General features: G+C 39.0%; 1 protein-coding gene across 2 annotated transcripts in view; it reads right to left on the bottom strand.

The window, feature by feature from the left end:
- The window catches only part of col18a1a (collagen type XVIII alpha 1 chain a), a 74391-nt gene that overhangs the window by 7743 nt on the left and 42389 nt on the right, over positions 1 to 24259 (bottom strand). For both annotated transcript variants that reach the window (XM_028024471.1, XM_028024470.1), the window contains 24 exons: positions 20102 to 20643; positions 17188 to 17268; positions 16371 to 16442; positions 11162 to 11231; positions 7886 to 8010; positions 6289 to 6315; positions 5301 to 5498; positions 5192 to 5218; positions 5056 to 5118; positions 4908 to 4985; positions 4784 to 4834; positions 4552 to 4674; positions 4285 to 4347; positions 3869 to 3913; positions 3628 to 3759; positions 2627 to 2698; positions 2367 to 2393; positions 1794 to 1892; positions 1158 to 1193; positions 915 to 1004; positions 692 to 727; positions 354 to 413; positions 194 to 271; positions 71 to 106 (listed from right to left, as the gene is read on the bottom strand). In XM_028024471.1, the coding sequence (XP_027880272.1) occupies positions 71 to 106; positions 194 to 271; positions 354 to 413; positions 692 to 727; positions 915 to 1004; positions 1158 to 1193; positions 1794 to 1892; positions 2367 to 2393; positions 2627 to 2698; positions 3628 to 3759; positions 3869 to 3913; positions 4285 to 4347; positions 4552 to 4674; positions 4784 to 4834; positions 4908 to 4985; positions 5056 to 5118; positions 5192 to 5218; positions 5301 to 5498; positions 6289 to 6315; positions 7886 to 8010; positions 11162 to 11231; positions 16371 to 16442; positions 17188 to 17268; positions 20102 to 20643 (2231 nt within the window). The remainder of the gene's footprint in view (positions 1 to 70; positions 107 to 193; positions 272 to 353; positions 414 to 691; positions 728 to 914; positions 1005 to 1157; positions 1194 to 1793; positions 1893 to 2366; positions 2394 to 2626; positions 2699 to 3627; positions 3760 to 3868; positions 3914 to 4284; positions 4348 to 4551; positions 4675 to 4783; positions 4835 to 4907; positions 4986 to 5055; positions 5119 to 5191; positions 5219 to 5300; positions 5499 to 6288; positions 6316 to 7885; positions 8011 to 11161; positions 11232 to 16370; positions 16443 to 17187; positions 17269 to 20101; positions 20644 to 24259) is intronic.

Below are 24259 nucleotides of genomic sequence, written 5' to 3'. Positions count from 1 at the left end.
CAAAATAATATAATAAAACATTGAATAAATAATTGCAGACACTTTAAAAATCTTACAAATACAAACTTACAGAAGGTCCAATAATTCCTGGCAGTCCTCTGTCTCCCTAAAGAAACAAAGTGGAGATGATTAGCATAGCAAACGGGAACAAGAAGGAGCTAATGGGAATAAACAGACGGATGATGAGACTCACCTTGGTGCCTGTTAGGCCTCCCAGATACAAAGGATTTCCATCTGGTCCAATTATCAAGCCTGGCTCCCCTTTCTCACCCTGAACACACAAAACTGATGATGAAGACGATGGAAATGATTAGCAGCTTGATTACCAGATGACATAAATAACAGGAGTTCACCTTCAGGCCATAACCTGGTGAACCAGGGTCACCTCTGTCCCCCTTCGGTCCAACGGGACCCTGGCAAGAGAATAAAAATATTCAAGTGAGAGATTTAGAAATAAACAACCTCAATCATTACAATTAGCCATGCAGGTCAGCCTGGAAACTGTTGTGAAAATCATTGTGTTGAGCCTACAAATATTTTTTGTCATTGTTTAGATGTGGTTAAATGTTCTGTAACTAAAGTCCAAGCATTAAAATAGTATTTTTCCCCAACCCCTACCAGTGAAAAGTAATTTTAAATAGAGTATAAATAATGAAGAACAAAGGAATGAAATAAGACATTGAATGCTTACAGGAAATCCAGCTCTCCCAGGTAAACCAGCCGCTCCCTGAGGAGAACAAGAAACCAGTTTCTTCTTAAACATTCAGTGAAAATACAGAGACCTGATCAACTCATCCTGATATTTACCAATGCAACATGATGGAAAAATACACAAACTGTCAGCTGAAGTTAAACATTTTAGGATTTAGAGGCTGAAATGGGCTGAAGTTTGTAGTTGTTTTATGTGAGCTCACGTTGTCAGATGGCTGGTAGATTATTTGTCCCGGTGATCCAGGTGGACCAGGTGGGCCTGGGAGTCCGGTTCCATCTCGACCGGGATCACCCTGATAAAACAAATGAACCCACCAACTAATAAATGACTATTCCATCTGGTATCACATACAAAACAAAGCTAAATAAACCACAAAAGCAACATAAAGCCGTTCTGTATTAATGGTAAAAATTTCACATAGAAATGTAGCAAATATGAAATTTACCGTCTCTCCTTTGTCACCTCTGTCCCCCTTTTGTCCCTGTGAAGATGAGGAGAAACAAAATTTTACAGCTTTATAGATCAAAAAAAGCACTGCTCCTTTAAATATCCTGCCGATACTTGGGGTATGATATTTGATGCTGACATTATATGACATTATAGTCATATAATATGTGGACATTAAGCCCTTAGATATGTTTTAATTTGTTCCTGTATGTTTCTTGTATGAATTGTTGGGGGGAAAAGAGAGAATGTGAGAAGAAACATGACTGCTGTCGTCACCCACTTCAAAATAAGAGCATGAATATAAAAGTCTAACTAATTGAAGAATTCTTGACCATCGATAACCAAAATTTTAAATCAGACGATCTTTATTCAACTGAAAGTTTACAAAACATCCAAGAATTTATCTGGGAAAATTAATTGAGGGGAAGCTAAGTGGGCTAAATGTTTTCAAAGTTAGCCAAAATGCTAATGCGCTAAACAGAAATTTAGCCCTGCTATAAGCTGATGAAGAATTATTTGCAGTCTATATTTGTACATTAGCTGCATTAGCACTTTTGACCTTAGAGGCGCCTCAAGGTCACTTTCTTAGATTAAATTAGCTGGTTTTGTAGTTTTTTAAGCAGATGATTCTCACCGGCGGTCCTGGGAAGCCATCCAGGCCTGGTAGTCCGTCTCTTCCTGCCAGACCCTGCTCACCCTTTGGACCTTGACTACCTGGGAAACCGGGTTTACCCTGCAATGGTAGATTCAAGTTATACAACAATGGGAAGGAAAGAAGAAAAAACATCTGAACCTTTTGATTGACTGAGGAAAAAATTAGCCAAATTTTGATAGGATGATAGATACTTTGAAAGTTTTTTCCGGTTGTTACCAACTTCAGAACATTAACTAGACTTGTTACAGTAGGACGAAAGTTGGGTTTTATTAAAATGTAAACAAACTTTAGACCAACACTGTAAAAGAAGCAAATATGTTACATTTACACAAAAAATGTGAATTTGTCTGCTTTGGTCTCAGCTGTCTGCCAGGAATATTTCACATTTTCCAGACTTTTCAAAATTTTTTCAAAAGTTTCTTTGCCAATTTTAAAAACTTGGAGGTTGTCGTTTAACATTTTCATCTTTAATCTGAAAACTGACGAACTCTGGCAGAAGGTCGGTCGCCTTTTGGCTGTTCTTTTAAGCTTTTATTGTAGCTTGTTACTTACTGGGTGTCCAGGTAAACCAGGAGGTCCCTGAAAATACAACATGTACTTTGGTTATTTGAAACACAGCCAAAGTAAATAATTAACAGGTACGCTTTGATATTCCTTTTCATTCAATTAAATTATGCTTATTTTAACAATTTTTAATAAGCATTTCTACCCTAACAGATCAGAGATGCACTTAGAGCTGATTTAGTTTAAATGTAATTCTTGTGCTGAAATTCAATCCATATTTTATTAGACTGCTGGAGTAATTAAGGTACCTGTATCCCTTCTGGTCCTCTGACACCAGGAAGTCCATTAGTGTAAATCCCACTGGAGTCCTCCATGTCATCCTGAAGAACAAGAGAAACAATTTTAGGGTAAAGTAACACATTAATTATGAAGTGTGTTTATCTGCAGGTATTGCTGCTAGTTAGCCCAAATATTATGTTGTTGCACCAGGAATCAGGTGTTATCAGTGTTGAAGCAAAAGCTGTGCAGCTTGATTAAGAAAAGTTTGCTATACTTTTAGTTTTCGCCGGACTTTTGTTGCAAAATCGAGAAATTTCAGCCCAGCTTCCTGTTTAATGGCTCACAGAAAATTGGACTGTATCTGAACTGGCATAACTCATAACTTCAGTGGTTTATGCTGTATTCACAATTTTCTGCACCTCACCATTCAAGATTTTTGATAGTGTAGCCTAGCATATTACAGAAAAGGCGGGAATTGCCATAGCGACCAGTGACTATGCTTTTTAATCATTGTCTTGTTTCTCATACCACAACCCTCCATCCCCCATAAGTGTGTTTCTTATAATGGCTGTTTCCATATTGGTATTTTGCAGAAGCTAATGCTACGCGCTAACTTCAATTCAAACTATTTCAGCTCTTGGATAGACTACAACCCTTGAGCAGTAATTTAATTTTGACCTTATAGTTTACGTGTTCTATGTTCTCTTTTGACATTGTGTTTATATTTTTTTCTGTGTTTTTGATTTTGTACCTGAATGTGTTTTATTTGAAATAAAGTTAGGAAGAATGTCAACAGAAGTAAATTTAGCAGTTTAGAATTTATCAGAAAAATGATTTAGGGGGAAGCTTAGTGTGCCAAACATTTTCAAGGTTAGCTAAAGCACTAAAAAACAGACCTGGTACTAGCACATCAGCAAATTAGTGGAAGTCTGTCCTGCACTGCATACTACTTTGTTTAAGCATGCTTAAACAACGTGCTTTGTTTAGGCATATCTGCTTGTTAATTTCATTGCATGTTAATTGGACTCACAAATCCAACCCGATGACCTGGTCCTGGAGGCCCAGGAGGTCCAGGAGGACCAACTGGTCCCATGGGTCCTGGCAGACCAGCCAGTCCAGGCTCTCCTGTAGGTCCCGGTAAACCAGGTTCTCCTAGAGATCCCTGTGGAGTAGAAACATGGCTCTTAAAAATTCACTTTTGTCACTTTTCTAGTTAATTTCACAATAAACTTTTCACCTTTAAGTTAAAATGAAAAATAGTGATGTCACACCTTTTGTCCAATTGCTCCTGGGAGTCCAAGATCACCTGAATCCCCCTAAGGACGTAACAAAGGAAAAAGAAAAAATGTTATTCACAGCAAAATTAAAACTTCAATCTTTTATTCACCTCATTAAGTTTTTTAAAAAGAGACAATTTTTGCAAAATCATGTCCTAAAAAGCTCCGCTAATCCACCTCATTTGCTTTTTTTCTTTACATTTTTGTTGTATTGTTAGAAGGATGTTGGAGTAGGGGATTTGATCATTATCTGTTATAATCAGTGGAAGAGATGGTTTGACAGACACCAAGTGTTTTAATTCAAACTTTCAACTAAAAATCAATTTTTTACATTTACAGGCATAATCAATGTTTGCTGCATGTTATTAGATGGTATTATTGATAAATCGTATGTTCCAGTACATCAGTACCTTTTCTCCCCTGGGACCAGGAGCTCCTGGAAGACCATCAGCACCAGGTAAACCAGGCAGACCCTAAAGTCCAAAAGATTTGGTTGTCGGAACTTGATTTTGGTTAAAGCGTTCTATCATCAGCATAATCAGGCAGTTTGTTAGCATGAAAACAAGAGAATGCAGACGGGTGAAATCCTGTTTTCAGTCGGAAACCCTGCATCCACTCATCTGGATGCTCCTGATTTCCTGCAGTGGTTTCTGATTGGAGTGGACTGTTCCACTTACAGGTTGGCCAGGTGCTCCATCTTTTCCTCGAGGTCCAACAGCTCCAGAGTTCACAGACGTGCTTGTTGAGGAAAGACCGGGAGGACCTGGGGGACCGGGAGGACCTGGGGGACCTGGAAGTCCCTGCATCAACAATTATAAAGATTCAAAATATTTCCTCCTCCAATAGATCCAATGGTCCTTGTGGTGTGACTGACGAGGACCAGAGAAGGCCGGTTCTGTTTGTTCTCACCCGAACGGAGACCAAATCAGGGAATCCAGAGGCCTCCATGTCCTCGAATGTCTGAAAGATTTGTTTTAGAATCAGCTGCAGAAGGCAGGAGTAAGTTTTTACCTCATAGCAGGATGTGACTCACAGATCTGTATCCTGTACCCGGTGGTCCTGGAGGCCCTGGGGGTCCTCTGAGGCCGGGCTGGCCCGCTCCACGGTCGCCCTGTATGAACCCGCCTCATTAGGACTTAAACTGAAACCCTTCAACAATCTGCAAACTGGGTTTATCTAACCTTCTCTCCTTTAACTCCTGCGTCACCCGGAGTTCCTGGAAACCCTGGAGGTCCCTGAGGCCCCTATTTAAAAAGCAAATATGATCTTCGGCCCCTGAAACATCCTATTTTGAAAGAAAAAGCAGAAACTACATACAGTTTTTCCATCTTCACCGGGGTCACCCTACGGGATCAGAACAAAGAACACCTGAGTGACTTTCAGCATCTCCAGAGAAGTCGCACGTCTTTCCTTCAGATCCACTTACTGGTTCTCCATCTTCTCCTGGTGGCCCCTGAGGCCCTGCCGGTCCAGGCGGTCCACGCGGCCCAGGAACCTTCGAAACAACCAACCCATCTCGGTCAACTGAATACTCGTTTGCGGGTCCTGGAGATCCAGGGGGCCCTGGTGGTCCGGGAAGGCCTGGTTCACCTTTTGAACCCGGATATCCAAAACCTGCACTGCCCTGGAACAAAGGAAAGGTCCAAATCATGACACTTCTAATACTTTTTGATGTAGAAATCAATAGATTAAACTAATTTTTATAAAAACGCCACACCAGAAGTATTTACTTTGGAGCCAAATTTTTCAAGCTGGATATTTAGTTTGGAACTAAACCTAATTTTTTTAATGTTATGAAATTATTGCTGTTAATGTTACAAGTGGTACCTCTACTCATGACACATCATCAGGGGTCCAAACATATCTGGGGGCTTACTGAATATTTAGTTTGAAAAACAAATGGAAATAAACATTTTTTACAAAAACAGCCATCTTAGTCATATTCAGTGCCATAGTGGGTATTAGTGGGGTTTTTTTTATAACAATAAAAAAAAAAGTAATAAATTTAAAAAGGTAGATTTAGCATATGAGAGACCGGGAAACGGTAAAGAACATGAAAAAGTAAACTGAAAATAATAATGAATCAAAATTAACACAAAAAATAGAAAAGAAAAGACGGTTTGGGTATATTGGTCAGATTTCTCATTTAAGCCTCTCGGCGGTCAGGCTTGTACCAAACCATGTTTACTGTTACACCCTCATAAAAACAAGTTTATAACATCTTCATCTCAGAAAACTCAGAACTGTTTGTCTCCCTTCATATCAGATCAAAAACAAGAAGATTTTCTCTGTTCATATCTGTCCATCCGCTATGACAAAAGTCGACAACAATAACAAACTTTTTAATCTGCTTCGTTGCTTCATATTCAATATTTTCAAACTAATCGGTAACCTGACAGGCAGCTGTAACTTACCTTTGCTCCTTTTTCACCTGGTTCTCCCTGAAAATAAAACAAAAAAGCAGTGATGTAAATTATAATCCATTTTAAGAGTACAGTAGAAATCGCTGTAAATGGGAAAATAAAAGTACGGCAAGTAACTTTTGTAAAACTTCCTGTTTTTGTTTAGCAAATGGCAGGTGAATCCACCCAAACTTCCAGAAGTTTTCCCTTTTTTTTCTCAAAATATTTGAGTAAAATGAGAATAAGCTGCATGCTTTGGTGGTTTTGACTCTAGGGCCTCTAGCTCCCTCTAGTGTTGATTTGGTGTAACTCAACTACAAATTGCTTTGGAAGGCTTTTACTGATGATGTAAAAGCTAAAATGTCAAAAAAATTGCAATATTGACTCAAATGAAATATTTGCTAATTTTACATGTTATACTGTTGCTCAATGCTTCTTCCATACATAAATTATTGTGTTGCGAAACTTGTATAAAACAAATACAAAACCTCCAGAAGAAAACTATCCAAATTATAACTGATTATTTTCATCTAACTAATGAAATATTGTGTTCTTTAAAATGCTATGATTTTGTTGACCTCAGAACAGCATTGACTATGTGCAAAGCCTAAAATAAATTCCTTCCAAGGCGTACACAGAGGGGTTTTGTAATTAATTTAGGAATTAAGAGAGAAGGATTTATTTAAAAAAAAAAAAAATACAGTCAAGATGAATATTAAAAATAATGGATTCAGGTGTGGAGTAATTGTTGTGAGGAGTTAAAACCGATTTTCACAAAAAATATACAAGAATAATTAGCTAACAAAAATACAATAAGGTTTAATTTCATGTTCATCTAAACTCCTTTATTTCTTAGAAAAATATACAGGAAACAAGGTTTCGCTCAGTGTATTGTCAGCCTGGCGGGCCACCAGGCTTATTGTAGGTTTTTTAACAGTGATGGCAAAGTTGGATTAAAGAGTCTCTCATATAACGGTTGAAAGCAGAAAGGCGACATAATGTGGTCAGTATGTGAACACATAAGGAGACAGAGGTCAGCCCCATAACCACTTCCTGTTTTAACTTCAGCAAACACAATCACAAGTCACAGATATAAGATCTAAACATTTTGGACACTTTAATTAGGAAGAAACAACTGAAGTGCAAAAAATTAATATTTAATTTTTTTGTTTGCTTTTTTTAAGACTTTATAGTTACTGGTTAGTTATTGTTTATCATGTCTTCCAATAACACATAATTACCAAGTGATATTTTCAAATTTCCTGTCCACTTTTAAACATTTTTTAGCTCAAAAACACGGTGGGCTGCTGGATGACTGGCATCCTCGCCCCTACCACCGGGCTTAGCATGTTTTCCTTGGGGAAAACCCTGAGGAAAGATTCTGCTGCTTTGATTTTGATGATCCTTCATTTATAACACAGTATCAGTTTTTTCAGTCTACACTTGGTGTTCTTGCCACTGAGAGGAATTTCAATATTGTTAATTTCTGTACTGGTTTTGTTTGTTGACTTGTGTATGGAAAGGTTAAAAATTGGTGTAACTGCAGCTCCGTATTTTTCCCTTTGGAAGGGATCCTTGGATAAAAAATGCTCCGTTTTCTCTGGCTGACCTTTAGTCCGCGGTTTCCCCCTTGGGAGCCGGAGCCTGTGTCTCCCTTCGGGCCCGACGGGCCTTGATCTCCTTTCTCTCCTCTGTCCCCTCTGTCGCCTTTTTCTCCTTTAGCAGCGGCTGCACCTGGAAAGCATAACCACGGGACACATCCATTAGCATCCCGATGAAAACCTCTGGTAGATGATTAATGACTGCATCCCAGAGAAAGACAAACAATCCCTGATCCCAGAAGGAGAACGGAAAGGAAGCAGGATTCCTGCTGAAATTCTGTAGTTTAGAGACCAGGTGAAGTGGAGGTACGTCTCCCACCTGCCCGTGATTTGACCCAATTTGACCCGACATGCTTGATATCCCGATAAATGAGTCACTTTTAGTAAGCAAGGTGTGAAATGCAGCCTGCTGCTCCAAGGAATGAACTCTGGAAACATGACTGAGGGTAAATGTCGGGTTATCAGTTAGAGACGTCACTGCAGCGTGAAATAAACTGATGCCACCTCCTGGCTTTAATGGCCCACTTTAAAACATCAGTTCATCCAAAATGGTTTGCAGAACCTTCCTCCTCCTGACCCTTTTTTTTCTTTAAATCAACATTTTAAAGAAGGCCAATATATATATTTTAAGCAGCTAACAGAATATTCAGTTTTTAGATGTGCTTCACAAACTAGTGTCAGGATTTTATTAATGAATGTTATCGGGTTATACATTTATTTTACACTAGTTGAGGTTTTATGATCAGCACATTAGTGGAAGTGTGTCCACCACTAAATTCACCTAATAGCAGAGCTAATTTTATAGCTTAGTGATTTTGCTAACTTAGCCTGTGGTTAAGTTAGCAAAAATACTGTTGGTTTTGGTGTCTCTGTTTCCTCTTCACAAAGCCCCATATCAGTGGTGGGCACAGCTCTGCTAATCTACTAAAGTGCTAATACTGGAGCTAACCTTTCGCTTAGCGCTTTTGCTAACTTTGACAAAGCTTAGAGCACTTAGCTTTCCCTAAAGAGCTAACGTACTTGGCTGTTTGGTAAACTTTCAGTTGAGTAAAATTCTTTTGAATTTTAGTTATTGATCGTTAAGAATTCAAGCTTTTAGCCTTCATTCAAAATAAGAGCATATTCATACTCTTATTTTGAAGGGAATGAAACTGTTTACTATTTCCTTTAAGTCAAGACTAAAACCCACCTGTTTAGAGTTGCCTTTGATTAGTAGTAACTGGAATATTTCTCATTATATTTGGATTTACTTAATTGATGGCATTTGACAAAACATTATTGCTTGTTTTGTAATTGGTGGCTGTATGATGTTTTTCTGATGTAAAGCACTTTGAATGTTGAAATGTGCTCTACAAATAATCTTGGACCAAAAAAGAGCTCGCTTTTTTACATTCAAGACAAATGGACTGGAGTTGGATTAAAGCGGACCAAACAGGGCTGGTATGAACGTACCCTTAGGGTCTATATACTCTAGATCAGGGGAGCCCAAAGTCGGTCCTGGAGGGCCGGCATCCTGCATGTTTTAGTTCTCTCCCTGGTTTAACGCACCTGGATCAAATGATGGCTCGTTAGAAGGCCTAAAAAGAGCATTGACCTGCTGAAAAGGCTGTTGGTACCACCCAACACATTCTCGCTCCCGACTCGTCATATATTGACGAGTCGGGACGATTTCTGACCATGCGTCACATATTGACGCGAAAGGGTACTCCCTTCGCGTCAATATGCGACGACTTGGACAGGGTCCTTCAGTGTCACATGTTGACGATTTGGGAAGGTTACGTGTTTTACGTGGATTATTAACTTGAAGGGTTCTCGCAACCGCTGCCGAACCTTCAAAACCCGATGATTTGGTTAGGTTTAGGGCAAAAATTACGGTAAGGCATAGAGTAAATCCCCTCGCGTCAAATATTGACGCGAAAGGGGTACCCCTCGCGTCAATATGTGACGAGGACGGACCGTCCCATGCGTCAATATAAGATGACTTGGGAGTGAGAATGGGTTGTACCACCAGGGAGAGAACTAAAACGTGCAGGATGCCGGGCCTCCTGGACCGACTTTGGGCACCCCTGCTCTAGAGCAATGGAGAGTGTGGAAAAGAGGTGAAGAGGCGTAAAAAAATGTGAGGTGTGATAAAAGGTTCTTGGCAAGAGTGAAAATAAAAGTTTTCCAGGCAATAGTGAGACCAGAAATGTTTGGTTTAGAGACAGAACCAATGAGGAAAAGACAGGAGGCAGAACTGGAGGTTGCAGATCCCAAGATGTTGAGGTTCTGTTTGGGAGTGACGAGCATGGATGGGATCAGGAATCATCAGAGGGACAGCTCATGGTAGATTCTTGGAGGCTGAGATGGCTTGGACATGTTCAGAGGAGACATGATGGCAACAGATGGAACCACCGGGCAGAGAGGAAGACCCAAAGAGAGATTAATGGATGTGGAGAAAGAGGAGATGAAATTGGTGCGAGTGAAGGATGAAGAGGACAGGACTAAGTGGAGAGAAATGATTCACTGTAGCAAAAGAAAAAATTTGAGCCTGTTTTTCTTTCGCTAAGCTCATCTTTATTTATTGCAGTACTCGTATTGTCCACTAGATGGAGACATTTATCAGTGAACGTGTTTTCATCCCCTCTTTAGTCAGAAAATGTTTCCCTCTGTCCCACGATGTGATTTTATACTAAAGTTTCTTTATAGCCAAAAATGTACTGTGAAGTATTAGGATCAGAATAAGAGATTTGTTCTGAAATTGAGTATAAATTACTAATATTAGGATGATTAAGTAATTTCAGCAGAATAAGGGCACAGCATTACTAAAATAAATCAATACCAAGGTCACTTCACATAATGCTCAGCATCCTTATTCTTTTTATAATTTTATGTGTTATCATAAAATTGCTTAATTCTACTAATATTACGTTTCTATCCTGGTAACTTTATGTTTTTCTCATATTATGTCTTTATTCTCGTAATATTATAACTTTATTTTTATATTATTAAGATTTTTTTTCTAGTATTTAACTTTATTCTCCTAATACTATGAGTCTGAGTCGTAATATTTTTGTAATTTTATGGCTTTTTTCCTGTAATTCTTTTTTTTCTTAGCCTATCCCTAGTTTTCCGTTGTGTTTATGTCTCTAAAAGTGAGAATCCTGATGTTCTTTAACAATAACTGACAGGAAACAGCAGATCCAACAGGGTAAAATGTGAAATGTTCTAACTTTATACAAAATTTTTACTGATCCACTGTGAAAAAACATAAAAATAAATGAAGAAATGATGTGAAATATTACCTGCTTGTGCCCTCTGCCCGGTCCGCTCCAGCGGCGGCTGTTGGATTGGAGGAAGAGACTCATCGGCTGTCTGCAGAAAAACAGCAGATTCCAATTTAAATTTAAAACCTGCAGTGATTTTGCTCCATTTTCTCCATCTCTACCTCCCACTGAGAAAAGCTTTTATAAACAACGCTGCATCATGGGAAAGAGTTTCTCCCTGTAAACATTAATCACAAGCTCAAATGAGTCATGTTCTGCAAACTGCTTTAATGTTGGGAGACTGGAAGTGAGTTCTGCTTGTACAAACTATCCCAAGCTTCTCACAACACAATGTTCCGCCTGTTTTCATTCATTTGCGGTTAATTTACTTTGCATATTTTGCACAACTTTACATTTACCTAGCTGAGGCTGTGAAGGTGAAGTCAGAATAAAACCTCAACTATGGAGAAAGTTAACATCTTTATTAGACTTTTATTTTTTACAATTAAGCTGAAAAACAAATAAATCCTTTGTAGAAAACATGCAAAATGTGGAAAAAGTATGATTTTAATAATTTACTGAAGTATCCTTCAGTTCATTTTTAGCATTATTTTGTTTTATTTGGAGTCTTTCTTCTGAAGTCAGATTTCCCACTGGGAAAGTGGCAGCAACTCCGACTTTCTCTGGTTACGACTTGTAAGGTCACCTTGGCGTTTCAATATGGCCGCTACTCACATTAATAGTAATAAGTTGTGGCAGAAGAAAGACATAGAGTGGCTCTAAACTCAGTGTTACGTGTAGAACCTGCAACTCTAACCTGAACAATTTGAAAGTGGTGTTTGCTTAGGGAAAGTAAACCTTAAGATGGTATTAGTAAGAAATACTACAACGTGTTAGCTCTAGACAATTGTATTAGCTGTAGCTAATGGTGTTAGAAATAACTAGTGGTGTTAACTCTAGCTGGTGGTGTTTTCTGCAGCTAATGCTGTTAGCTCTATTGAGTCGTGTTAGCTCTAGCTAATATTGTCAACAGTAGGTCACAAGCCCACCATGTTTGTTTGTTTCAGATATCTCGTGTTGGTGAATGAAATTGTACAGGCAGTTTTCCTCAATCCAGATGTTTTCATTAGCTTCCACCACCTTGACTTGTTTTTCTACTTTTTTCTTTACATTTGTTAGTAGAATAGTGTAGGATATTTGTCCCATAAAGAAGGGAAAAGTTTTTTAAAAAGTCCTTATGCTTCTACATAATAAAACCTGGCATCTTAAAGAATATAGTTGCTTTCAACATGTACAATTCTTTGACCTCCCATATCTCTGTGTGAGTAGAATGATTAAAAATGCATCATGCATCTGGAAATTTGTCAAATTCAAGTCTGCAATATGTTTCCTGACTTGTTTGCCACAAATGTTTTTGTAAATTTTCAGAGAAATCATCTGGAACATAAAAAAGGCAGCGGCTTTATGAATGTTGTAATGCTTGAAACAGTTTCGGTGTGATTTGTTTTCCCTTTGATTCTGCTCACACCGCAGAGCATATCCGTCATACGTGTGGATTGTTTGAGTCGCTTGGCTCCTGTTTACTCTCTGAAATCTCTCTGTGGTCGCTCCAGTCTCCAGCCAGCCAGCCAATAAACGCATCAGGCCTGAGACAGGAAATGAGAACAACAGAAGCAGATTTCTTCACTTTGTTTCTGAAAACCTCAGATTGTCCCCTGTGGGATAAAGACAGGAGAAACGTTCAGGAGGAGGAGGAAATGAGGACCACCCGAAGGTTTGATGCGATGATAATTAACTGTATTTCTCAGCTCTGTTGCACAGCTTTGATTGACCTGAGAATGCTCGCTGTTTTAACTTGATTTATGGATTATTGTGATAAAGAATGGCCTGATCGCTTACACCATCCATCATGGCTGCTAACGGCAGGCTGCTTAGCTTTGATGGAGCTCCGGACTTCTGAGGATCGTAATAGTTGCACTGAAAATTATTTAAAAAGTATTTCTTAAAGGTGACCAATTATGTTTCATACAAAACATGTTAATTGCATTTTTTGCACAAAATCATTCTTAGACAATTAGTTTTTAGTCTGATAAGTTCTGCCTATATTGAACAGTTTAAGGGCCTCTATCACCAAATCCAAATAAAATGCTGCTGGCCACGCCCTCCAACTCAATGTTTACACTTGCAGGGAAAAATGTCTGCAAACAGATGCAGAGTTATACTACCGTACATCTTTGAAAGGCAGAAGTGGAGCCTCCTGCACAACTAACAAGAATGCAGAAAGTGGTTTCTCAACAACTAAATACTTGCCTTTTCCAGCAACCATTGTACAGGGCATACGGCAGTAAAACCAGCTGACCAAACGTGCTGGAGCTCAGCTTGGGTTTCTAGGTAACGGGACAGAATTCTGCTGGGGTTGCTAGGTAACTAGACGGAACTCCGCTGGGGTTGCTAGGTAACGGTGGAATAAGACTAAATAATCAAACTCAATTTTCCAGACATCACAAAACATTAACTTTTTGTGAAAAACAGCTGACTGTTTTTAGAAGCAGTTGAAACCCAAATGGAAGTGCAAAATGCGAATTGTGCATAAGTCCCTTTTAATACTGGATTTCACTCCCATCTCTTTACAAGATGTTCTGTAAAAGTAGCAGCAATTGTTAAACCTGAAACCTGATGCCTAACGGGGGGAGCCTGATCTGGCAGTGACCCGTTAAAGACTCGCTCTGCCATCCATCCATCACGGTGGATTCCAGGAAGACAGAATGGAAAGTCTCACCTCTGCTCTCCGCCCCCGACGGCTCGCCGTCCGGACTTGCCTCTTAATTGCAAGGGTTGGACGAGAGAGCAGAGGACGGGATGGGACGTGTGAACAGATTCTCGTCAGATGGAAAAACATTGGCAGGTGGACATTAAAACGGCAGCTGTTTCCCCAAACATGACATTTTCATACAACATGCTGATTAATAAACGTCTGGAGGAACGAAAGAGAAAAAAAATCCTCGTAAAAGTTGCTGAAGACGAGACTTCCGAAATGAACTGCCTGACCTCAACCTCAACCTCCACTTTGTTGGTTCCTGAAGGCATGTTGATGGAGAAACCAGTGGAAATACCAACGCCTGGAGGCGGCGGGAAGCCTCCGACTTGGATCGGATCGGATCCAAATTGACATCTGGTTTTTCAGACTCCTCTGTAATTGTAAAAGCGCTGCGCTCACTTGAACTGGCTGGAAGCTGCAGCACATCTTAGCCTTGGTGTCAAAACGCAATGGATAGAAAGCAGAAAGAGGAAAGCTGAGGAGATAAAGAGAAGAAGTGAAGTGACAGCGTGAGGAGTCCTGGACATGGCCATTTCTATCTTTATTGGGGCCCCTAAGTTATCAAACTACAATGAAGAGATTCCTAATCCTTTAGCTGGTCCACAATATATAACATTTTGCAAGCCAGACAGTTAAAATTACAAATCAATAACTGAACTATATAAACTATAATACAAAGAAAAGAGCAATAGTTTATACGTCAATAAAAAATACAGATTTTAAGTGTTTATAAAAACTCTTGCTAGGATCCGAATAAATAGATCTGCAGTCATATTCATGACTCCAGAATAAACACAGTGTGACGTCAAGCCCCACATCTCCCTGCTGGAGGGCAGAAAGCTGCTCACCGACGATGACTACCATTGGATCTAGATGTCAAGTTGTCAATATGACACACTAAATGTTAAATGTATGTGATATGTGAAAGAAAGTGCTTTGCTACCAATTGTCAACACTACAACAACTAGATAACAAGGTCAGAAAAAAGTTTTATATAAAAAAAACAGCAAGTGAGAGGGAAGTAAGTTAGCTATCCGTCAGCTAGCTTGACTTTGAAAACCTTAACATGTACAGTACAGACCAAAAGTTTGGACACACCTTTTAATTCAATGAGTTTCCTTTATTTTCATGACTATTGACATTGTAGATTCACACTGAAGGCATCAAAACTATGAATAACATGTGGAAATATGCACTAAACAAAAAAGTGTAAAACAACTGAAAATAGCCCTTATATTCTAGTTTCTTCAAAGTAGCAACCTTTAGCTGTGATTACTGCTTTGCACACACTCTGCATTTTCTTGATGAGCTTCAAGAGGTAGTCACCTGAAATGGTTTTCACTTCATAGGTCAACCTGCCCTGTCAGGTTAATAAGTGGGATTTATTGCCTTATAAATAGTCATGAAAATAAAGAAAACCCATTGAATTAGAAGGTGTGTCCAAACTTTTGGTTTGTACTGTATATGTTCTATGGAATATGATCTGTTTCGGTTATGTTAAAAAAAGTATCATCAGATCATCAGTAGAGCAGGTTTTTAAATGAGCTAATCAACAATGGCAGCGTTAGATTAACTAATGACAGCGGTAGCTAATCTACCACAGCGATCGCTTATTAATAATCATATTACAAAATATCAACCCTGAAAATATAAACCTGTAATGAACCAAAGTTCTGTTCTTTGTGTGGAAATGTTTGCGTGTATTTGTTGGTGTTGAATCCTGATACGTCAGCGGAGCTGTCAGTCAGTTGCTATGGGAACCGGCCTGTCTGTAGCAGAGAGCAATAAAGGATAATGCAAGTCGTTTTGAGTTGTTCAATGGTTTTTCTGCAGATAATTAATTCAATGTGTCAAAATGACAGACATCAAAAAACTCCAGCAGAGTTAATTTTTGGAGTTTATTTCTACCTTATCTTTTACTCATATAAAAGATGTAATAAATATATGAGATTGCTACAGATAAAGACAGGACTTCTTAATTTTCCTCAGATGAAGCTGAACATCTCAGGAAGGAGCAGTTGCAGAGTTAGCATAAAGCAAGAAACATCCCTGATCCGGGGAGTTTGAGGGAAGTTTTAGAAGACGATTCCAGTTCCTAAAACTTCCTGAATGCAGAAAGAATCCAGACGAAGCTCAATTTCCAGGCATCAGCTCTGCAGTTTTTAATCTTCCCTCAGGGATGAGTGTTTATCCACTTAAACAGAGTAACCCGAGGCTTCACTGAAACATAAAACACAGCTCTGCTCTTCACGTTTTGTGTGTAAGAAATACAGGCATGGCTGGGTGAACCGACGGATTTCCCCCTTTGCAGCAAAGTGCTTTCATGTAATCCCTCCTAGCATCCGGAGATTAATTTTTAAACTGAATCTTTCAGGATGATAATCAGTTTAAATGGAAAAATAAGAGAGTCAGAAAATCACGTTTTCATACCGTCTGTTGAGGTTTCTCACTGAAAGGTTTTGGCCGTCTGGTTTCTCCGTAGCCACTTCCTTCTCCTGAAGCCTGAAGAGACCAATGAGGAAAAAAAACATCAAGTGTTTTTAATCTAAACATTGAAACTCTGTTAATTTATCATTAAATCACTAAAAAGCAAACTTTTAATAGCTGATGCAGATAATTAATTCAATGTGTTTTCAATTATTTAATGGTTTCTGTTCCTGGGTTTCATCGCTGTGGGCGGGGCTATGAAGTGTGAACTTTGATGGTTGAGTTTGACATGGTGACGCTTTTTAATAATTTAATGACATATTTAATTAATTAACTGTCTATTGGGCATTTAATTGTTTAGTTACTTTATGGTACACTTCATTAATATTTTAATGACTTATTTACTGATGAGATTTTGTCCCTTTTGGTCTTCCATAACAATGTGAATAGAAAAACACAATTAAAATTTTCTTGCTATTAAAATGTATATGGTGATCTGAAACATTTTAATATGACAAGGAATATCAAAAACCAAGAAATCATATATAAGTAAAAAAAATAATCATTTTAACCCAAGAAAATTAGATGATTGTAAACATTATTGGCAAATATGAAAAGATGAACTGAATAAATCTGAAATGTTGCCACCAAGTTCGGGTTAAGCTGCAGCAGATGGTCGTTTTAACACGATTACATCAACAGATTTCTTTTGAGCAGAAATACTTTCCTTAACCTTGTGAAATAAAATATGTAGCATTCCTGCAGAAAATCAAGCGCATACAGCCGTTGATCTGCAGATATGCGATTATTCGTCGCTCACCATATCGGAGTCGTCGTCCTCCTCACAGAACCGAGCTGCGGCGCTGGGGTCTCCCACCACCCGCAGCTCACTGATGGCGCCCTGAAACACACACACACACACACACACACACACACACACACACACACACACCGCCGCTGTTTGATCTTCAACGACACGTATAATCACACACACTCCACACGTCCTCCGGACGTATAAACAGGAATGTTTGTCGTTGCCGTGGGTTTCCTGACATTCCCGAGGAATTCCCCCTACATCCGTGGCTCCATTGAATCGTATGTTTCTGTGTGAAGTTTTGCTATCTGTTCCTCAAGCATCCAATCTGCTGGAAGATTTCACACTCGCAGCAGCGGGCGAATCTTCTCTATCAATGAGCCATTAGTCTGAGGAAGAGCTTTTTCTGCAGCCATGTTTGAAGTTGACCGTTTAGGACGTACTGATGTCCAGAGTGAATCATTAAAGGGATTTCAGACGAACTGCGTTTGAACTCTCACCTTTAAAACGTTCAGATGACCAGGCTCCTTTCATCGCACTGCCTCAGATCTTCAACATAAATCTTCAGATTTATGCCTCATAAAAAGGTTTAAACAGTCAATGTAGCACATTCACTGGTTTTTAATGGAAGTGATATTTAATATATGTTGTAAACAAGGATTCAGGCCAAACATAATCCAATTAGGACAAAAAATAAATTTGCACAACTGCCAGATTTGGGAGCCTTTAGAATCAACAAACAAAGTTTAAGCCTCCTTTAAATTGATGAAATATTCCCACGTTTTCCATTTTAAAACAATCCAGGCTTTTCCAGACTCCCATTTTCACATGTTATTATTTTTGGACCTGTAAATGATAATATGGCATATAATTTGGTGTGACTATTTTTTTAATGAAGTTTAGTATGTAATAAAGCAATAATGATATTATCTAACTCCAGGCTGACCATGATAAATATAAACCATTCACGTTTGTGTGTGTGTGTGTGTGTACATACTTGTTTATGTTGCTTTGCTAGGACCTTGTATTTACATACCTTAAGACACCGCTGCCCAAAGTCGGTCCTGGAGGGCCGGCAACCTGCATGTTTTAGTTCTCTCCCTAATGGTAGTAACAACCTTTTCAGCAGGTCAATGTTCTTCTTAGGCCTCTAACGAGCCATCATTTGATCCAGGTGCGATAAACTGGAGCGAGAACTAAAACTTGCAGGATGCCGGCCCTCAGGGACCCACTTTGGGCACCACTGCCTTAAGAGGACGAAGGCCTTACGGGGACCAACGCACGGTCCCTTTTTTATGGTTTTTATGTATGGTGTGAATCAAGTTTTGGTTAAAGTTGTTAAGGTTAAACATAAATGCTGTTAGAACAGACTTTGTACCAAAATCACATCATTATGTCAAAAATTATTTTTCCCAGAAAAAAGGAAAAAGAAACAAAAAACAGCCTAGTCTTTTTTAAATTTGTATTTTTTTTCTCATACAGACCTATACTTTAGCTTTTAGACAAGCTAAAAGCTAATTCTATTTATTTTCATGCCTTTCAAGACAGTGAATGTTTATAGATATTCTAATTAGTCAAGAATTAAGCAAGTAATGCATAAACAGCTAATTTTATGCTGTTTTGCAATAAACAGTATAAAATTTGTTTTATGATGTTTTAAAACATATTTTTAAATTGGCACTTAAGAATCTGTCCGGAAAAATTTACCTATGAGAAGCTAAGTGCGCCAAACGGTAGCAACATTGCTAAATGAACAGTTAGCTCCAATATTAGCACATTAGTGGAAGTCTGCCCACTATGCATCTATTTGTTAAACCATCCATCCATTTGTTATACCATTCATCCAACCACTTGTTCAACCAACATCATCTCATCCAACCATTTGGTAAACCATCCATCCATCCATCCATCCATCTATCCATCCATCCATCCATCCATCCATCCATCCATCTCTCTGGGCTCTGTAGGAATATCTGTCTTGAGTATGGAGTCTGGAAAAGTCTTGAATTTTGGCAAGGAAAATGTGCAGAAACTTTTACCATAGAATGAAGACATTGAAAACATGTCTGCAAAACTGCTTGGTAAATGCTCACTGAATAATCACTGAGCATCTTTAACTGAAGCAGTGCAGCCCAGACTGCTGAGGTCAGCATTTGTAGTTAGAAAATGTCAGCTGAGTCACGGTAATGGGATTAAAACCTGGAGCTTTGAATGGCAGGGGAATACAGGCGCATGTTTGGTGTCAACCTGTTTCAGAATAATGGGTCACATGAGAGTCATCACACTCACATATTTATTATGTCAACAGGAAATTAAAAACGTTCAGTCTCATCACTGCAGGAATGGCATTAGATCCTGTTCCAACTTTGGTCTAGAGCAGCGTTCAGACCGAATGCGATTTGAGCTTCAGGGCGTCTGGTTTACATGCAGTCTTTATGTTGACACGTGCATTATGTGCGTATCGAGCATTTGATGAGCATCCGACGCTGGAGTTTTAAAATCTAACTTTTCCCGCTGGATCTGGAGCGTCAAGCAATCAAAAAGATTCTATGTGACGTAGTGGCCTGTAGGTGGTGTCCTACCAGGAGATGCAGACAGCGATACGTGTTAGAAACTGCAGGTTGAGATGAAAATAATCCTGATAGAAATCCTCGACGGTGCCAAACTAGGTACTGGAACTCACCAAACTCTCAACACCTCTGAATTTTCTGGTGAATTCAAACATGGTGCAGAGATTCCCAACAATGTACTCTTGGTTTCAGTAAATAAAGCCAAGACGCTCTCTCAATATTTCAGCCACCATTGTACAAAGTTACCAGAAGAGGAAATACAATGGCTTAATTCAAGAAGCTCCTGTGTGTGCGCGCCATTTGACATGAGTCTTGAACAAAATGTCAAGCATCGGGCATGTTTTACCAACCTTAAATTTGTCAGGATGCTCCCCTCCAGCCTGGCCCACGAACACCCCAGACCCGGACTCCAGCTTCAGCTCCCCCGCCGATCGCTCCATCCGTATCACCTGGGGCTCCATGTCACAGTTCAGGTACAGCATGGCCTTGTCGTCCTTCACAGCCACAGCGAAGCGGTTCCAGGCGTTCGTCATGGACGGCACGCGGAACCTGGCCGCCTCTTTGGACTGCCGGGCGCCGACCTGGCTGTAGAACAAAACAACGTTTTGCTCCGATCCCTGAACGGCCGACAGCTTGACGCCCAGGTGCATGATGTGCTGCGAAGAGTCGGTGATGGAGAAGATGATGCCGCCGTCATCGGAGGTGGGCTTCAGGCTGAAGATGAGGGCGAAGTTCCTGTAGAAGGGATTGGGGAAATGGGCCCGGGCCAGCTGACCCGTGGCGGACTCTGGCCCGAACAGGTAGGCAGGGCTGTTGTCCGGGCCATCCACCTCCAGGATCTTCTCTGGAGGAGGATCGCCGATCAGCTGCAGCAGCGACACACCGCTGTCTTCTGGAAAACACAAACAGGAAGTCAGTCTGGAGTCTGATCGGACATAAAGCAACTTTATACTGCCGATATGATGACTTTATTCTGGATTTATTAAAATTTTATTCTGGATTTATTACAATTTTATTCTGGATTTATTACAATTTTATTCTGGATTATTCCAACTTTATTGGCTACTACATTTTTCTCGTATTGTCACAACTTTGTCTTATGACCATTTTTCTCTTATTATAACTTTTTCTTCATATTACTATATTTTCCTAATCTTGTGGTTTTATTTTCATTATTACCACTTTATTCTAGTAATATAACTTTAATTTTATTATGACTTTGTTCTCATAATAATGTGGTTTTATTCTCATAACAATATGACTATTCTCTTATTATTAATCTTGTATAATTACGACTTTTTTGTTGCATCACTTTTTTCTAATTTTATTAAAATTTTTCTTGGAGTTAGCCCTTTATTCTCATAATATGACTTTAATATCGTAATAGTGCTATTTTGTTCTAGTATTATGACAGTATTCTTGTGTAACCGCCTTTTTTCTGGTAATTTTATGACTATTCACATATTTCTATGACTTCATTCTCATATGAATTTTTTTTTGTATTGTTATGACTTTATTCTGGTAATATTGCAACTTTAATCATATATTATTACTTTTTCTATATTTTTAAAGCTTTATTCTTGTAACATTCTGACTCTAATCTTGTATTATTACAACTTTTTTGTTGTGCTACCTTTTTCAATTGTACAACTCTGTTATAATATTCTGACTATAATCTCATATTATGACTATCTTCACACGAGTTTTCTCTCATCATTTTGTGACTTGACTGAGACGCCATTGTCTGGAGAACAGAAACAGGAAGTGAGTTTGTCGGCCCAATCGGACCGGGTTTGGGTTAGAGAGGAGGGCTGCATGGCAGAGTTTGGTGTTAGACCACAAACTGTAAGGCTGCGGGGTTGAGGACGAAACACAAAAGCATCACAAAGAACATTTATTAAAGAGTCACAGACAAATTACTAAACTTGTACTTTAGAAAACAAAATACAGAAACGGAGCTGAAATCTAACTGAACCATCAGAACCAAAAGTGGCAAAACTATGTAAAAATGAACACATCCGTCTGGTTTCAAACACCATGAAGATCAGAGTGATTGGGAATTATGAACTGAAGCCACATTTAAATTTATAAAGTTGGACATCTCAACCCAATGTCTTTGGGAAACACCAAGGAAACTGGATTTCACTTCTGTTTGCGAGTGCAACGTAACAAAACACTAAAAAGTTTATTTTCTACTGCAAACGTTTCTGTATTTAAATGTAATGGGTGGGTTTGCCAGAAGTCTGTTTTTAGGTAAAAACTCGCTACATGTTTGTGGCATAACTTTTGAGATAAAAATAAAGACAAGGCCAAAAACAAAAGGCCAACTAAATGCTAACTCTGGTTAAGGAGATACATTTTCCACAGAAAATCTCATTCTAAAAAAATTACAGAAAGGGCCCAATTTTACCATGTGGGCCACACAAAACTAATTCAGGGGCCACAAAAGGCCCACAGGCCACACTTTGAACAGCCCTGTTCAAAGTGGATATTTATTCATGATAAATATCCACTATTTATTCTTTTACACCTGGACTCTAAGAGCCATTCCCGACTCATGAAACTGCTGAATAAACTGTCCTCCTTTCTTCTAAAGGACGTTTTTCCCGTACTGAAAGGAAAAGCAGAGAAATGACTGTTTTCGGACCGTTTTCGGCTCTCGTGTGACGTATGTTTGGAGCTTTGAAGACGTGTTTCGGTTTCACCACCTGGAGGGAAATAAGTGTCTGTGTCGCTGCATTCAAAGCCGCCCCGCAGCCACCAGAGCAGGAGTTTGGCGGCTCGGCTGTTGGCTTTGTTCAGACGTAAAACGCTCAGCTGGAGCCCGGATCTTCCTCTCTGCTGTGAAACCGTAAACATCAGCTGCGATCTGTCAGAGGAATAAAGACGCTTTGATTTGAGTCGGAGCTGACAGAGAGGCCAGTCAGGACGGCGATAAAAATCCCTCCCGCTACGCAGATGTTCTCCGCTCCATGTTTGGCTGCTGAGGGAGATGATTGTACTGCGTCCCGATTTAAATACAGTAAAAAACATTACAATAAATTCATCTTGTCACACTGGAAAAAATGCTGCAGATCTGAAACAGAGAGCTATGGAGACATTTTTACCATCGTGGTCGCCATTAATGGTGGAAGAAAGACTTTGGTCACTGTCCAGCATTCTTTGTCCCAGTTGGTTTAAACTTTATAAATATCGCCGTGACCTTAAAAATCATCCTGGCGCAGTAGGGCCAGGCTAAGAAAATAAAGTCACATTATGAGAGTCGGAAAAATACGAGAAATGTTGTACAACAGTAATTATATGATCTAAATAATATAAAGTTGTAAAATTAACAGAAAAAAGTCGAAATAATAAAGTTGTACGACTATAAGTATATTATAATATTGAATTTTTAATATTACCAAAACATAGAAAAATATAACAAAGTTGTATGACAATAAAGTTGTACAACGTATTGTATTAGTATGACTTTATTCTAGTAATATAACAGTTATATTATCTGAAAAAGTCAAGACACAAGAATTAAGTTGTATGACAGTAAATTTATAATATTCCCTAAATAATACAAGAATATTTTAAAATTGTGCTATGAACAAATCTGTCAAGACAGACAAATTTTCTGCAAATTTTCAAATTCTGTGGAATTTAATTTGGAGTTAAATTCCACAGAGAAATCCACGAATAGCTGGAGGTTCACGGCACTGACGGACTTAACTGGTGTATTCATGTTTAAATCTTCCACCAAACTGTAAATGTGCAGAAGCCAAGCCACAGTTTTGAAACTTTTCTCTGTTTTGTTTTTTAACGACCACTGACATTAAATTTATTATTTCTTATCAGAATTTTATCATCATGACTCGAGAGCCTAATCAGATCATGTTGTATATTTATGTGTGTTTTAGAAATTGTGATATTTTTACACTTCTACTGAAATCTGAAATACATTTATTTTAATTCAACAACTAAACGTAGGAAAAATGAAAATGTAAATAGAGAATCAGAAAATGAAGTAATTACAAGATCATCCAAGAGTTGGTGGATGCAGCTTTGGTGCTGGCTTGCTGATACGCCGTATTGCTAATTATCAACATCTCATCTTGACAAACGCCTTGTAAAAATGTCCACTTGAGTTGTTTGAATGCAGTCCAGGTTCAGAGGCATTCAGGTACACCTCGCCTGCTGCATGAACGGCAGCCAACGATAAACAGTCATTTGCAGCGAGCAGAGCAGATGTTTACTTAGATAAACTCAGAATGGGAGACCTGCAGAGTCCCACACGTCTCATGAGCTCATTCATGACAGACGTTTGGAGAACTGCAAAAACTGATTGTAGTTCGGCTCTTAAACGCAGCGCTTCGTCAAAAACGCAGAACATCCCAAACTTTTCATGCTTTGGGTAATCCAGAGGATTCCTGTCTCCTCTCTCCCGACTCTTTCTTCTACAGTTCACACTTGTAATTAACTTTAATACTTCTGCCAAAACATCATATTTGCATCTTGTTGGAAAC

Source organism: Xiphophorus couchianus, chromosome 7 (genome assembly GCF_001444195.1).
Source record: "Xiphophorus couchianus chromosome 7, X_couchianus-1.0, whole genome shotgun sequence".
NCBI lineage: Eukaryota > Metazoa > Chordata > Actinopteri > Cyprinodontiformes > Poeciliidae > Xiphophorus > Xiphophorus couchianus.
The sequence above is the reverse complement of the archived record's forward strand: the minus strand, read 5'-3'. Positions and strand labels throughout refer to the sequence as shown.